Source organism: Ambystoma mexicanum, chromosome 6p (assembly GCF_040938575.1).
Source record: "Ambystoma mexicanum isolate Mex_15411 chromosome 6p, UKY_AmexF1_1, whole genome shotgun sequence".
Lineage (NCBI taxonomy): Eukaryota > Metazoa > Chordata > Amphibia > Caudata > Ambystomatidae > Ambystoma > Ambystoma mexicanum.
In genome coordinates this window covers 152,982,247-152,998,376 of record NC_090935.1, presented here as the reverse complement: position 1 = coordinate 152,998,376, position 16,130 = coordinate 152,982,247, and the positions used below count along the sequence as shown (strand labels likewise).

The 16,130-nt window shown below is 43.8% G+C and overlaps 2 protein-coding genes across 5 annotated transcripts in view; one reads left to right on the top strand and one right to left on the bottom strand.

Annotated features, from left to right (window-relative positions):
• The window catches only part of KIF24 (kinesin family member 24), a 332,455-nt gene that overhangs the window by 267,847 nt on the left and 48,478 nt on the right, over positions 1-16,130 (bottom strand). The window contains exons 1-2 of one of the 2 annotated variants that reach the window (XM_069626840.1): positions 4,445-4,571; positions 684-1,313 (exon numbers count right to left, since the gene is read on the bottom strand). In XM_069626840.1, the coding sequence (XP_069482941.1) occupies positions 684-1,294 (611 nt within the window). In that variant the 5' untranslated portion in view covers positions 1,295-1,313; positions 4,445-4,571. Of the gene's footprint in view, positions 1-683; positions 1,314-4,444; positions 4,572-16,130 lie in introns of those variants that run through there. The other variant, XM_069626841.1, reaches the window with a different exon arrangement.
• NUDT2 (nudix hydrolase 2) overlaps positions 5,043-16,130 on the top strand; it is a 221,011-nt gene continuing 209,923 nt past the window's right edge. The window contains exon 1 of one of the 3 annotated variants that reach the window (XM_069626842.1): positions 5,043-5,252. The gene's annotated coding sequence lies outside the window, so the exon portion shown is untranslated. The remainder of the gene's footprint in view (positions 5,253-16,130) is intronic. The other 2 variants (XM_069626843.1, XM_069626844.1) reach the window with 2 other exon arrangements.

Genomic DNA, 16,130 nt, shown 5'->3' with positions numbered 1-16,130 from the left:
TTGTCCTTTTCTGTGCTGACCACTAGACAGGGCACTGTGGTGTAGGCTATAACTGCTTTCCTTTCCCCTCATTATTTAAGGATATCAAATCTACCCACCTGTCAGGTTGATCCTGTTCTGCGCATTAGGCACACATGACATATGTGGTAATCCTTCACATGCCTTTTTTCTGGAAAAACGTTTAATACCATTTTGAAAAAGAATACTGAGCTACAGCCACCGTAATTAAAAAGACAGAATAAACTGCTACTCGTTCCTTTTTTCAGCCTATACCACAAATCTATGGGACCGTACCCATTGAGATTTGTCTGACCCGGCCCATCCCTCACTGAATAGCTAGATCTTAATATTATCGTATTTCCAATGCAGTTATGGCCTACAGATGATTATTATTTAACTCATTGCTTTCACTGATGCATGATATGATGTACTGTGTGTAATTGTACAACAATCTTATGCTTCACCCCGTATAATGCTTTATGACTATTACACAAAGACTTGGTGCCATGGTATATAATAAGTGTATACTACGATGTAGCTAGGATCCTGTGCCTTTTCAGTTTAGCTTAAAGTCAAACACTATATTGGCATTGAGAAAACTAGATTCCTCCCATTTGCACAAATGGCATGCCGAGACATTGCATTTGATAATATGTCTCAATTGTAGTGCACATTGCATTTACCTGATGCAAGAATGAGGAACTCCATAGTTGTACCCAGAACTATGAGGAACTCTTTGAATGATGGGGGCATCATGCTCTCCAACGTGGGTAGTAACATCGGCCAATGTTTCTTTGGAACCTACTACCTTTTGTGGGCACGCACTGGCTCCATTTTCCCTTTGTGCTTTGGCGCCATTTTTGGAATCCTCTGGCAAAATGTACCCTGCCATTTCCAACAGCCCAGCATTGCGTTTATTAGCATATGTGTCATGGCCTCTTCTTGCTGTCTGACCACAGTCCCCAAGTCCCCCGTTTGTCATGAAAGAGTCAAACTTCAGCTGCCTACAAGGGCCGGACCGGGCCGATTGCGGCTGCAGGTAGACACAGCCAGGTTCATAAAGTGGGCTGGTCACATCATTCTCCTCTTCGTCTTCGTCCTGCACGCTTTGAACAATTTTGATGAGCTGGAAGAGCCGCTTCCGGTCGTCCATGTTATGGACCCCCAGCTTGGGGTAGTCTTTCATAGTTATATCAGCCAGCTGCTCGGTCGTCTGGAGGCCAACAGCAACAAAGCAAGGGTAGTACTTCTCCAGCTCTGCCTCATAAAGGCACTCATACAGGCAGGACGCCATCTTTGCATAACTCGTCAAACTGTGAAGTACACAAACAACAACATTACAAACTTCCATCAGTATGAGAAGACATAATACAAAAGAAAAAATAAACAAGCACTACTGCACACCTAAGTTGATAGATATTGTACGTGGTTAAAGCAAGTAGTTAGGTGCAGAGGAGAAGGGTATAACTCCGACACTGGGTTATGGTGATCACAAGAACAAGAAAAAACGGTTATGTTATTACAATTTATAAAGCGCACGGTCGCCCAAAGGCATCATGGCGCTTGAAAGGAAGCTGCTCGGTCGGGGAAAAACCAATGGAGAGATCAGAAATTAAAACAGGTACGTTTTCAAAGCTCTTCTAAAACCAAGGTGGTCCGCAGTGGCTTTAAGTAGCGGGGGGAGGCTGTTCCACAGTTTGGGAGCAGCAATGGAGAACGCTCTGCCGCCAAGCCTTTACCGATTAGCTCTAGGAACAGGCAAAGGGTTAGAGGTCACGGAGCGGAGGTCCCGATCCGGTATGTATCTAATAAATTTAGACTGTATAAATTCGGCACCCTGGGCGTGAATGGCCCGGTGGATGATGCACAAAGACTTGAAATGAATTTGCTGCTTCACCGGCAACCAGTGAAGTTGGCGTAACACTGGCGTGATATGAGCCCCATAGGGAGAGCCAGTGGCTAACCTGGCTGCAAGGTTCTGCATACGCTGAAGGCGATGGATAAGACCAATCGGTTGTGCCAGGTACAGCGAATTACAATAGTCCAGCCGTGAGAGCACTAACGCAGCCACCGCGGGAGGGCGAAAGGCTTCGGGGATCATAGGCATGACCCTCTTAAGGACCCAGATCTGATGATGAGTGGACTGACAAACTGCCGTGACCTGGTTAGCCATAGACAGAGAAGCGGAGAGGATAACCCCTAAGTTCTTTACTTTACTAACTGGGCCAGGTAAGGGGCCAAGGGAGAGAGGCCAAAAAGCAGGGGTCCACAGTAGGGGGTTGGGAGGGAATCCTACCAGCAGTACCTCCATCTTGTCCCCATTTAACTTTAACCAATTCTGATCCATCCATATCCCGACTGCCTTAAGACAGTCATGGAGGCAGGCTGAAACCTCAGATCGATCCTGATCCAAACGGATCAGGATTTGTGTGTCATCCGCGTATGCGTAACAATTAAGCCCATACGAACGGGTGAGACAGATCAGGGCCCAGATATATATGTTGAACAAAACCGTGATAGAGAGGATCCCTGAGGGACCCCACAGGTGAGGGGACAGGGAGTAGATAGAAAAGGTGGCATAGAGGGTCTGTGTGCGATCAGAAAGAAAAAAGAGGTAAACCAGGCAAGAACAGAGCCAGAGATCCCGATCTGTGCGAGGCGGGAGAGGAGGATGGAAAAAGGGTGTCTGCAATCTGTGGAACACTCCCGTCCCTTGCACACTCGTGGTATTTTCAACAGACAAATAATTATTTAATTTGTCAATAATAGTTTTTGTAAATGATCTGATTTCCCTATAACTATTTCAGCGAGCCCCGTGCTAGTCTTACACCTTCGTGATAATGCCAATTATTACTGTCTCTTAGAGGATCATTTTGGTAATATCATTTCCACAATGTTCAAATTTTCAAAAATGTATACAGTTTATTAGTTCATGTTTCTGCATGCTCACATCAACATATTTTTCAATAGTGTAATTGTACATTATTCCACATCTAATACAACAATATTCCACGCACATTGTGTTATACAGAAATCAATGTCTGCATGTTATGGCGTTTAGTACAAATATAAAAGCTCAACGCTTTTCGGATTCTTTATTGTTTTTTTTTTACACAGATCCCTTTGAAGATTATGAGAATATTACAATCTTCTGAACATTGTCTAAATATTCACTTCCACTCCTGAAGAAGGGAACTTGAGGCCCGAAACGCGTTGAGCTTTAATATTTGTTTTAAAAGCCATAACATGCAGACACTGATTTCTGTATAACACCATGTGCGTGGAATATTGTTGTATTAGATGTGGAATAATGTACAATGACACTAATGAAAAATATGTTGATGTGAGCATGCAGAAACATGAACTAATAATTGGCATTATCACGAACGTGTAAGACTAGCACGGGGCTCGCTCAAATAGTTATAGGGAAATCAGATCATTTACAAAAACTATTATTGACAAATTAAATAATTATTCTTTGTCTGATGACAATCTCACGAGTGTGTAGGGGACGGGAGTGTTCCACAGACCGTGGACACCCTTTTTTCTTGTTTTTTTTCAAGACATAATACATAAACATAAAAGTCCTAGATACATAGAATTGTTTCCACTGGGACAGAGAAGGATTCTGAAAAATCAACCCAATATAACCTGCAAACTAACCTCAGATTAAAGACCCATATTCGTCCATAAATCACCAAATCACTACCCCATTGAGCACACGAAACTACCTGATGAGGCCAGAGCATGCCCATCAGCGTGAGGTCTAAGGCTGCCTCTCTCGTCGCCAGTTGTCATGCAGTTATCTCCACGTGTCATAAAAGGTTTTTAAACTGACAGTTGACATTACAACAAATGAACCAGTGAACTTGTTATGCGATCTTTGAGACATAAAATGACCCATGCGCCCAATCTAACCCCATCATTGAATTCAAAACATAAAACTACTATCAGCGCCTGACTGTATAGCGCCTAGCCCGTTATACAGGTCGTTCTCCTACCCACAGTTCTGTCCATTCACTAGGTAAACACAATCAGACCAAGGCATCCGCTTGGCCCCTAGGCTGGCACCAAGCCCACAGCGCCGTTGCACTGAACCCGTAGTTAGCCAGCCCGTCCACCCACAGTCCTACTCATTCAAGCTCACAGGACAGACACGGTAGATACTGTAAAGCCTGCAAACATCACCAGTCCTACATGCATCACAGAGCTCCACACCAAGTACACAGCCCTGCACGAGGTCTTTCCTGTACACAATCCAAAGTCGAGCACCAGCCTTGCACTTAGCTAGCTATGTGCAAGGCTGGTGCTGAGCTAGTATACAACATACCAGGCACTCCTAAACTAGAGTAACAGTTTTGCACCCAGCTCTCGGGCCAGTGCAATGCCACACACGTTGCTCCCCCTGCTCGTCACTCCCGTGGGGCGCCCTCGCTGCGCTCACCTGAGTCGCCCCCGACACTGTCCCTCTTCCTTAGATCTGCGTCTTCCTTCCTGTTACTCGTAGCTCCCAGAGGGAAGCTATATTTCAGTTAGTGCTCTTGAGATTCCCGCTCGGTCACCTGAATCAGTTTACAGGCAGTAACTAGGCGACAGGGCCACAGGCGGCGCGCAGGGGGAGCCGGGAGTTGTAGTTGAAAGCCAGCTTGATATTGTGCCTGCCATCTTTGAATAGGGTTCGAGTCAAAATGGATTTCGGTGAAAACCACTTTTTATATCAATAATTGCTGAAATATTCGTAGAATTGTAATTAAAAATGTTATTTTAGAATCCAAATCCAACTCCAGAAATAAATTATATTTGAGACAGACATAAAACAATATATGTATTATATTTTATTTTAAGTGCATGGATGGTACTACTCTCAGGAGTTTGGAGTAACGTTGCTTCTGTGTCCGTGTAAAGCGTGTATACGATGTGGTGCTGACGTTACGCTAGCGCGATGGCTCACAACTTTGGCGCCTTTCATGACAAGCTCCCTTTGGTCTCTGGTCCTATTTCGATGTTACTTTTAAGTACCCGCTCACGCTACGCGGAGCTATAAACCGTCACAACGAATCCGCAGAGAAGTGAGGTTGCGCATGCGCTCGTGAGCTAGCGAGAAGCTGAAGCGCCCATAGGGTTGGGGTTCAGCGTGACAAGTTTCCCGGAAGTCTGAATCCTAGCAACCCGGTGTCCTCCTTACTGTGAGACAGTTGCCGATTTATCTGAACAGCGCAGTCGGCGTGTGGTGTAAGGAGACAACTGTCGAGGTGTGTTTTCTTGCCCAACAAGCAAGTGTGTGTGTGTGTGTGTATATATATATATAACAACTTTGAAATTCACTGAAAACACTTTTGTTAAGGGCCAGTTTTCATAGCTCTCAACCATGTGTCTCGCAAAGGCGGGTGAAATCCCCCGATTTTGTTTCTGGCGGGTGAGACGCCCATTGGAATGAATGGGCGTGCATGAGGCTTGGCGGGTGAGTCAGCCCTTTCCAAGGCGGGTGACACCCGCCAAAAGCGGGTGAGTTGAGAGCTATGCCAGTTTTATAATTGGGTTTAAGGCAACAACAGCATTGAAATTCGGTGGATGTTGGAAATGTCGATCATCTTAACTCTGCCCCCCCTCGCACCTCACCCCACCCTGCCCCTGTTGCAAAGCTAATGTGCTCATACATAACAAATGAGGTTCACAATGATGCACAAAAGCATACTAGCCCACATTCTGTGACCAAAAAGATGTAGGATTTTTCATGTTTCAAAAATAATACTTAGCATAACAATGACATCACAGGAAATTACACAACATACATTGTTGGTGCCACTGGAGCACTCTAAGCTGCACAACCCATCAAACAGCACAACATGAAAAGATGCTCAAATGTTTAAAATGTATAATTGTGAATGGTAAGTTACTACCAAATTCAATGACCTAACTTAACAGAAGGTAATCTCACAGAGCTGGTAGGCAACGTTTGCCACTGCTCTCTAGCAGCAGCCCGGGCAATACATATTTATTCCTGCAGTGCAGGTTGAACACTGAACAACATGGAGACTGATACCCTCCTCAGCCTGATGGGCAGATGCTGTGTGATGGTGGTACGCTCTGCCACTTGCCTTCACTGGTGGTTCACCTAATGTCTGTCCCGGCAAGATTGCAGGACAGAGTCATGTAGCTGTCAGGTCACTGGATTGATCTGCACCCATCACTCAAATGTATCACCCCCCCCCCCCGCACAGACAGATTAATTGAGTCACATAAATTACCTGCCACTGTAAAAAGCAGTAGGATCTGTCACCCAAATCTGTAGGCGGTAGGACTGCTTAAAAAGCAGTAGCCCACTGCCTAAATCAGTAGGGTTGGCAAGTATGCAAAAGTAGAGGCTAGCCAGAATAGTTCAGTGGGTTGAGTGCTTGCTGTTGGATACTGTGTGATTTGCAGGTTCGAATCCTGGCAAAGTATATTTTGCCTTTCATCCTTCCAAGGTCGATAAAACATGTGTTGGTATGTAAAAGTGCTTGCCTGTAAGTGCTATATAAAATAACACATCATTAGATCCTGGGGGTCATTAACTAGGAGGGGGAGAATGCTGAGTTACGATGATCATCACTTCCCACATCCACTGAATTTCAAGAGTTTTGTTGCATTGCATCTGATCACCTTAACGCTGTCCTTTCTAACTATAGTTTTTATATATGCTCCAGTAACAGGTTTGCTTCAATGTTTGGACAGTTTCCATGAACATAGTTGAATTTACGAGACTTCCCTGGGGCCGGTATCTATTTGGTTGTCATGAAGCGCTCAAAATCTCTGACCTTATCTTTTCTCCTCGCCTATTTCATACAACCTGCTCATCTCTCAAACACTCCATCTATCACGCTTTCACTTGGACCCTGGAATGCACAATCCATCTGTCAATCTGCAACAAGCCTTCCCACTTCACTGACAGTTTCTGCACTTGGGACCCTCAAGTTTAATTTCTCAGAATCGCAGAAACCTTGATCTCCCCTCATAGTTCTGTAGCACTGCCGGCTGAGTTGACCTTCTCCCACATTCCCTGAACTGTTGGCAAGAGTGGCAGATTGTGGTTTCTTATCAATAAGGCTTTGCCACTTCCTTTCAACCCAAGAGGATCTCCCCTGTGACACATTCCTCACCTTGTGAATATGCCACTATTCAACTCTTCCCTCCTACTCCTCTCACTGTTCTTGCTCTATCAACCTATGGATCTCCTTAACTCATTCTTCCCTGACTTGAACCTTTTCCTTGAGTCACTTCCCAGTGGCATCTCCATTGTCATGTTGGGGGGGGCTTTAACCTTCCCAAGCCACACTCCTTGATCTTAACTCTGACCACTCCCTCCTAACTACCCACTATGATTGGAACTCACTTGAACTTGTCTTACTACTTTGCTCTATTACTGTGAATTCCTATTCCACTCTTTTTCCTCTGATCATTCCTGGATTCACTTTAATGTCTTGGCCTCTCTACTGTTTTTCATTTATTGTTTGCTTGTTCCCCTCTTTGAACAGCAAAATAAAATTCATGCAATACTCTCTTGTCCCTTACCTGATGATATGAGGAGCTCGCTAGTCATGCCTCTTCTATTGACCATACTTTAACTAAGCACATATGACTCCCTTTGGTCAACACTATCCTGCACGCACATTTACATCTGTCTGCCCCTGTCCTCGGACATGAATCATCTCGAAGGACCAACCCCTTAAAACAATGTGTGCCATAACATGGGACATTGGTGCACAACCCGGAACTCTACCCTGCTCCAAGCATGCACAAAGTGTCTTGTTGCTCTCTTCTCTGCATTGGACTCTGACCAATCCTCCTACTTCACAAACCTAATCGTCTCCCTTCCGTCACCCCGCAAACTTTGATCAACACTCCAAGCCCTTTTGACCGTAGGCCCTGTTTTTGCCTTTATTGTCTGTCTGCAACAAACCAACAACCTAGAATTGCCTTTAAGACACATTTCTCTCTTCTCCCTATTGGCTTTGGAAATGTAGGTTGCATCCCCTTCAAGAACAATTAATAGTAGCAACCTTGCCTTTATCCCTCTGCCTGCTGTTAGCCAGAGTAATTACCCAGAAGCTTTATTGCCACTTTCTTCTTCAGGTAATGCTTGCATACCCTGGTCTTAGGCAATGCTGATATTCTGCTTGGTTCACAGTAAGGTTTAGACCATTATTTGGCACTGAGAAAGGCTGGTTTCAGTCTCAATTGGGGGGGGAATACTTTCCAATGCAATGCCTGCTTTCACCCGCTTGGAATAACCATGTTTAAACACTTGACTTCTCTTGTTAGAAATAGTTCAGAGGTCACTCTTCTGCTTGGAACCTTTAATTAGTAACACATGACCACTTCTTTGTGTTCTGCAAGGTTTTAAGTTCAACAACGCAAGAGAAAGGAAGAATGCTTGGTCCCACGCGACTGCTACAATTCAAGTGTTCATTGTCAAATACTAACCATAAACTTTGTATCACTTCTACTCATACAGAAGTGATTATTTGGCTGGATGCTGTTGCCGGCAGTGTTTGCGGTAGGAAACGGAACGCCTTGTTTAACACACCGGTTTCTGTGTTCCTTTCTCCACGTGCTGTACCATTTCTACGACTTATGGTTTCACTTGGGACCCACATCCTTCATCGCTGAAGGCGTCTCTGGTCCGCCCGCTCAATTACAGAGCCCCTCTCGCTCCTGCGACTCGCAGCTTCAGAACCTCTCGCCACGGTCTCCAACACGCTTCCTGCTGCACAATCGCTGCATTTAGGCTCACATGGGGTGGGGAAAGCAGCCTTCCAGCATGCCTTTCGCTGCACAGCCTCTGGATATCAGAGTATGGGGAAACAGGACTCTCTCAGGCCAACCTGGTGAAATCTGCTGCATCATAGTCCTGGCATCCCTTTTGGTTCTCTCACTTCTGCCTGGACTGCCAACACTGTGCCTTTGTCCTACTGCTACTGGTGCATACAGTCCAGCCACAGTACCAGCTCCTTCTAATTGCCTGAACCTGAGGGGGCCTTTTAGGCCTCTCAGCTCTCATCAGGGGTGGGCTATCAGGCTTAATTGCGTGACTACTATTTCAACATGTATCTTCAGCCCTCTTCTTGTCCCAGTAGGATTATGTGACTTGTAGTCTCCAACAACAAATCCAGTTCTCTTTGGTAACTTTCTGCTTTGAAGGGTAGATGTATTTCCCTTAAAGTTATTTAGGGATAAACCATCGGAATTCGTTGTTAGAGAGGATGACAGTTTATTTAAGGCAACATTTCAAAATTCCCCACTTTGGTATTCAGAAGGATTATTATCCTTAAGTGCCTCGAATGGTCTTTCTATTCTTAAGGGCTGTTCATGTTTTTATGTCTTTTGTGCCCATAACCACAGATCTTATGTGGTTCAGATACATCATAATGACAATAGGCCATTGCCTGTTTTGGCAACTTTAAAGGTTTCTCCCATTTTTAAAAAAAAATTTTGTACAATTTTTATTTTTTTATTTTTACTTGTTTATTTTTGAAACGGTAGCACATGCAGAGATATTGTATAGACGAAGCATACATTGTATATGACAGCACAAAATATTTCTTCAGGACTACACAAATAGCCCCTTGATTTTCCCTGGGTCCCCCAGACCCGCTTTCCCTCCACCGTCCGCTCCGCAAGCCTCCTCTTTGGTCCCCTCAGTCCGGCGCCTGCAGAATTAGTTCAAGGATATCCCGTAAGGTCTGTAGGGCTGCTTGAGGTTTGCAGGTTTGGGCCAGGACTTTCTGGTTGTCTACAAGTCGAGCCCAAATATCTGCGAACCGCTGCATGAGACCGGCCCTGGCTTTGGTAACTTTTTCCACCACCAAGATGTCTCAGAGCTTGTTCCACTGCAGGTTCAGCGTCGGGCCCTCAGGCGTTTTCCATGTGCGGGCTGTGGTAATCCTTGCTGCTAATAGCAATTGGGTGAGGAGTTTGGTGGTTTTCCCGGACCTAGGATAGGATCCCGGGACTTGTAAGAGTACTTCCGGGCTATTGGGAATCATCACCTGGGTGATGTCCTTTATGGTGGTTATGCATCTGGTCCAGAAGGCTTGGACAGTGGGGCAGGTCCATCACACATGTATGTATGACCCAGACTGTCTGCAATTTCTCCACCATAGGGGGCTAATCGAGTGATTAAACCGATCGAGACGGGATGGGGAGTAGTACCAACAGAGAAGGAGTGTATATATGCAGATTCTCGATTAGTGGTGCAGAAAGAAGATGCGTGGGCCCTGGTCCATATATCCACCCAGGTTTGGTCTTCTAAAGAGTGCCAAGTTCTGCTTCCCACTGTGTCATATGTGCGGGCCTAGGGGAAAGGAGATCATCCTGCAGTAATTTGTAAAGACTAGAGGTCCTACCCCTCTCTGGCATTCCCTGCAGGGTCAATTCAAGGGGGGTGGGGGAGCTTGGGCTTCCCGACGGATTAGTGGCTGCGTATACCAGTGCAGAAGTTATGCAAAAGAAAATCTGTCTGCTTCGGTTAAGAGAAAGGTTTGTTTTCTATCAAAAGTATGCGGTTGGCCATTTTCAAAGAGCTGCCCCAGGGATTCCAACCCGCCTGCCATCCAATTTCTAAAATTGAGGGGGTTAAGCCCTGGAGAAAATGCCGGGTTATAGAAGACTGGGGAGTTTGGGCGTAGGCCACGTGTAATTCCCTTAGATTTTAGGACCCAGTCCCAGATATTGAGGGTGGACTTGGTGGAGGGCAAGGTCTTAGTCCATGCCCTCCGCAACAGGGGGGAGACGTGTGGAAGAAAGTGGAGGTGTAAAGTTTCTCCCCTTTAAAAGGAAAAATACTGCATCTCACCCTATGGGATCTCTCCACCACCCTGGGCCATGTCTCCTCCCAGGTGATCCTCCTGCATTACACCATCCCCAAGGTCAGGATCAGGAAGCACATGCCTTTCTATGGCCATCTGGGAGGCGACTTTAGGCAGGGGTTTAGTGAGAGAGCCGTAGGATTCATCACATGACCCAAATGTCCTGGTGAACTTTGGTACATTTTCTAATTTCATCAATCTATGGACTATATCTCAATTTCGAACTGATCTAAATATTATGGAATATGCACCAATGGCAAAGTCTTAACAATTTAAAATGATTTAGAAAGAGAAGTTGATATATTATCAAACTCCCATTTTTTAATTGGTTTAGTTAATTACAAAGTACCCAGAAAGTAAAAAAAGCATTTCACACACAAGCTTTTTTCAGTTCCAAAGGTGATACCTAGTATCTTTTTATATAACATCTCGCTAGTTCTAAAACAACCATAGAACATCCCTTTTGTAGATATTTAAAAAAATATGGGTTGAATAACTTTGATCTTTATCTTGGCGAGGTGGCAGGGACGGCCAGCGGGCCTCAGCCGGACGTGTTGAAGGGTACCACTTAGCGGCAACCGGATGAGCACTAGGACATAGTTGGAGGTACAGTCGAGATTAAGCAAAGTACTAACCATTCCACCCTACTCCTGCTCCTCCAACATAATTCACAACTATGTGCTAACCAATATACACATCCACACACCAAGCATTAAGTAACATTTGCATTAAAAAAATGTCAGACATTGGACCTACCCTCAGACAGAAACATACCAGTGCACACAATCCATATAGCACCAGCCAAACCACACACAAATGCACTGAAACAGACCAAAGCACAACTTTCTCATGCATAATTATGATTGTTCTTTTATACAACAAACAACCACGACACTGGACTGAAGTAGCTTTCTAAGTCGCTGTTTGGCTGAGGAGGACTCCTGGGAACGCTACGTATTCTTCAAAGGACTTCAACCAATTAGCCTGGTACAGCTGATATCCGTGGGACTAATATATATATTTTTTTTACTAGTGGATTGCCTTAGTTTTGCTATCAATGGCATAATCCCCTTTCTTTTCACATTTAGGAGCTAGCATCTGTGGCCTCACCCCTTTTTACCCAGAAGCCTTACTTAAGGAATAGACGTGTGCTTTTGCGCAGGTGCTTTTGTCGCTTTATAAGTCGCTGTTCTCTGCTCGGAGCGCAGGGGTGTTGGCAGCGTTTTAATAGATATGTCGTCATTTATTCTTGATACTGCAGTAAGTTGTAGCACGCTGTAATTTTACACCTTGGGGTTTGGCCTGTATTAGTGACGTTAACTAATGCTCTGCTCTATAATGCTGGCAAGTAAGCAGACGAATAGGTGAGTGACTGCACACTGTATTCCGTGTTTGATTCTAGTGTTTCCACTTCAAATGAAAGTTTGTGAACAATGAACAGTGTCTCTTAAGCTCGCACATGAGTATTCAATGGCCACAAACACATCAGTTCTGACTTCTTGTCTGCCTATCAGAGAAGGTGACTATGACTGTGTTGCCTCTTGTAATTAATGAAATGATGAACGGTAACACATGCCGAAACACAACATTATCAGTAGAAAGTAGTAACTTTGCTCATCTGAGACCCAGATACTGATAATTTGCATAGAACAATAGGAGACCTTCAAGTCCGCATAAGCTCTTGCGTGGTAGACGTATATGCCTACCTAAGGTCATCACATTTTCCAAGACTCAGGGCTTATCATGTAAACAATTGACGGAGTAGTTTCCTAAAATGTTACCTTCGACTGACCATAATAAGGGTATGGCTGCAAGGGAATTAGTGACTGACCTAGAACTAGGATGTGTCCGTTTGAAATTCCTGGATGATGTGAACCAGGGCATTCTTCTAGAGCTCTGATAAGTAACTTGGATGGAATGTCGGGTGAAATTGCTGGTGATAATACCGCTGGATGTCCTGTTGCAGTTATGGGTTCACGCCCATCGATAGGAAAAGGGTCCCAATCACGACAGTAGGTGTTGTAGATAGTGTTAAAATACCTACCCTAGTAGAATGTAAATCTCGTAGTGTTCACGCAATGGTACATAACTGTGCGGTGAGTCTCACTCGGCTACCAATGGTTAACATTGATCTTCCCAGTAATGAACTAGATGAACCTGATGTAGAGTACCTTGGTAACATTATGTAGATTTCATCCTCTGAAGTCTCTTCCACCCCGAAAAACACAGTGAAAATGTCCCGAGGTTCATGGGGGGGGCTATCCGCCAATGATCTGTTTTCTGCGGCTGTTGAATTTAAATACAAACGAGATAATGATTTGTGGGCAGATAAGGTTGTATCAGGACAAGTTAATAACTGTGACAACAATGATGAAATGAAGACCAAGGCGGTCCTTGATCCCAGTGAGCCTATAAACGTAAGTGTAAATGACAATAGCATGGCCTCTAGTGACATGTCAAATGCCTTTGAGAACTTACTGACCGCATTAATAGCTAAGTGAGAACCCCTTGAAAAGAAGTTAGGTATTCAATCATTGCTCATACATAAAAGTTCAACTGTGTTCGTAAATTTGTTTGCAAATGAGGTCCGTCACCCATTAAACTTGTCCCTCCAGCTACTATTGATACTTATGCAGTTGCAAAGAAATCTCTTAACTGCAATGAAGTTGAAGCGAATAAAGTAAGGAAAGGTAGGAGCTCTCCTGGAGTGAAGCACACGCCTGTACCCGTCAGGCATGCATTTATGTATAGCAATAAGATCATGTTGTGAAAATGTACAAAGAACGCAAAGGAAAGTGGAGAATATGCTAGCAATAGTCGAGGAGGACAATCATTTAAAATTCGCACAGCCTGTAGCGGAAGTCAAGCTCGCCTTTAAACAGCACACTAGATTTAGCACTGAGGACATTGTGGAGTAGCAGGTAGCTGTTCCAATGTCTTCTGATATATGCAATCTTGCTTCATGTAATGTGCCCAGTGTACGCTCTGGGTGTTCGGCGCAGTCTGACGGCCATCCCAAGACACAAAGTACACTGATTTATGGAATATTAACAATAATAACCCTACACATGTAGCTGAAGTAAATTGGTGTCCTGGTTAAAGCGTTGCAATTGCCTCAGGTTTGCCATGAAGCTAATCGGCCATCGTTAAATAGAGCTCCAGTCTTGTGTATTCTACATGCAATAATTCCTCTTAGGGCAATTACATTGAGAGACATCAAGATAGTAGATCAGGCTGAATTGGTGGTTGAGTATATTACGAATGTTTGGTTTCACTCTGATTCAACATAGAACTATATAATGAGATATGAAGTAGACCTACTTGGATTAGGATACACCTGTAAGGTAGTGTCTATACCAATCTCAAAATTGCGCCCAAAGAAGGTGATGCATAGTCTCCCACAGAACATGAATACAACGGTTGGACAAATGGAAGCAGTATAACGGGCGTTCACGACCACTGGTTTACAGAGTGGAAGTGTAAGGGCAAAAAGTGTCTGGGAATGTGATTCCCTCTGCAAATGTGTGTAGAGATTCGATGGCTGACATCCAAGAAGTGACCAATAACAGGTACTGGCAGTGGCTACCAGTGGCTTTCAAACACCATATTATGTCTGGGCATCAATGATGATGATTTGATGTACACTTGGAACACCAGGGGGCATGCTCATTTTTTCGATGAGGAAGGACTTGTATCTATGTTGAACACTTTTCTAATCATTGCACTTTTAATGGATGGTGTGGACTCTATGCATAAAAACTAACTTGAGTGCAGAAAGCACCTTGACGATTCTTCTGTTATATAAACCACCGCTTATAACGCATGATTTTGTTAAAAACCTCTCGAGGTTCTTACTTACCACTGTAAAAGCTAACACTAAGTACTTGATTTTAGGAGACTTCAATCTATGGTATAACCATATGGGAGATAAAATTGCTTTTGAAATGGAAAAAACTCTGCATGAACTAGGCTTCATACAACATATCCAAGAGCCTACACATCATCTGGGCCACATCTTAGATTTGGTAGTTAGTCACAAAACCAGCATTGATAACATACTGGTTTCACCATGTCCCTGGTCTGATCACTTCTTTGTGAAGTTCAATGTGCCTATTGATTTCCCTATTAAACCTAAAATCCAGATTCCTGCTAAAACACCATATTGAAACTTAAAAGACATCAAAAAGATTAAAGTGGAATCAATTCTTAATACCATAGTCGATCCTATAATGGACACTTCGGAAAACCTAGAAAAAAGGAATGTGTTGCTAATACCTTGGCACCCATAAAAATGAAAAGGCCTAAAGTTGATAATAAACATAATTTATGGTTTACACCAGAGCTTCAGTCTTTGAAATCAATATCCACGAAATCGTATTACCTGTGGAAAAAGCATAATACCCCATTTCTTCTCAATCAATATAAAGCCAATATTAGTATCTATAAAAAGGCTATTCTTAAGGCCAAATCTAGCTTTTTTAATGACCGCATTCAAAATGCTCAGCATGACTCGAAGGAGCTCTTCCGTATCCTGAAAGAACAGGAAAGAACCAACCACTCTACGCCAGTTAGAACTATTGCGGACGATGCTACCTGGTGCAATGCTATGCAACAAGCCATGCATAAAAAAACTACGCATAATTAAGGAAGACATATTGGAGAAAAGTATTAATTTAAATTGCTCCGTGGCCACATCTACTGATTGGCCTTACCAAAGATCACCAGATATTCCAGTTTTTAATTTAGCACCCATAACGGACAGAGACTTAGAAGCTATTATCACCCAATTAAAAGCCACAAAAAATAACGACATTCATACTACCATGATAATTAAGTCCTATGCCCCTTCCTTAATTTCATCAATTCGTAAATACCTCTATTTCTACCGGTATTGTTCCCCAGAAACTTAAGCAATCGTGGGTCATGCCAATCGTGAAGAAACCAGGGCTTTCAGTTGATATGCCAAATAATTATCGACCAATAACAACCACAGCATTCCTACTCAAGATTCTTGATCGGGTGGCCTACATTCAAATTGCAGAACATCTAAAGGCACATCCCATCTTAAATGACCATCAGTCTGGATTTCGTGTTGGGTATGGCACTGAGACTGCTTTACTTGAACTCAAATCTAAACTGATGGTTCGTATGGACAATAAGGAGGCATCCCTGGTGGACCATGATATCATGGCCACCAGGTTGTGCGAAGTAGCTAATGTTTCACCTTTGGCCTGCAAATGGGTATCATCTTTTCTTAATAACCGAGACAGTAGAGTCTTCTGT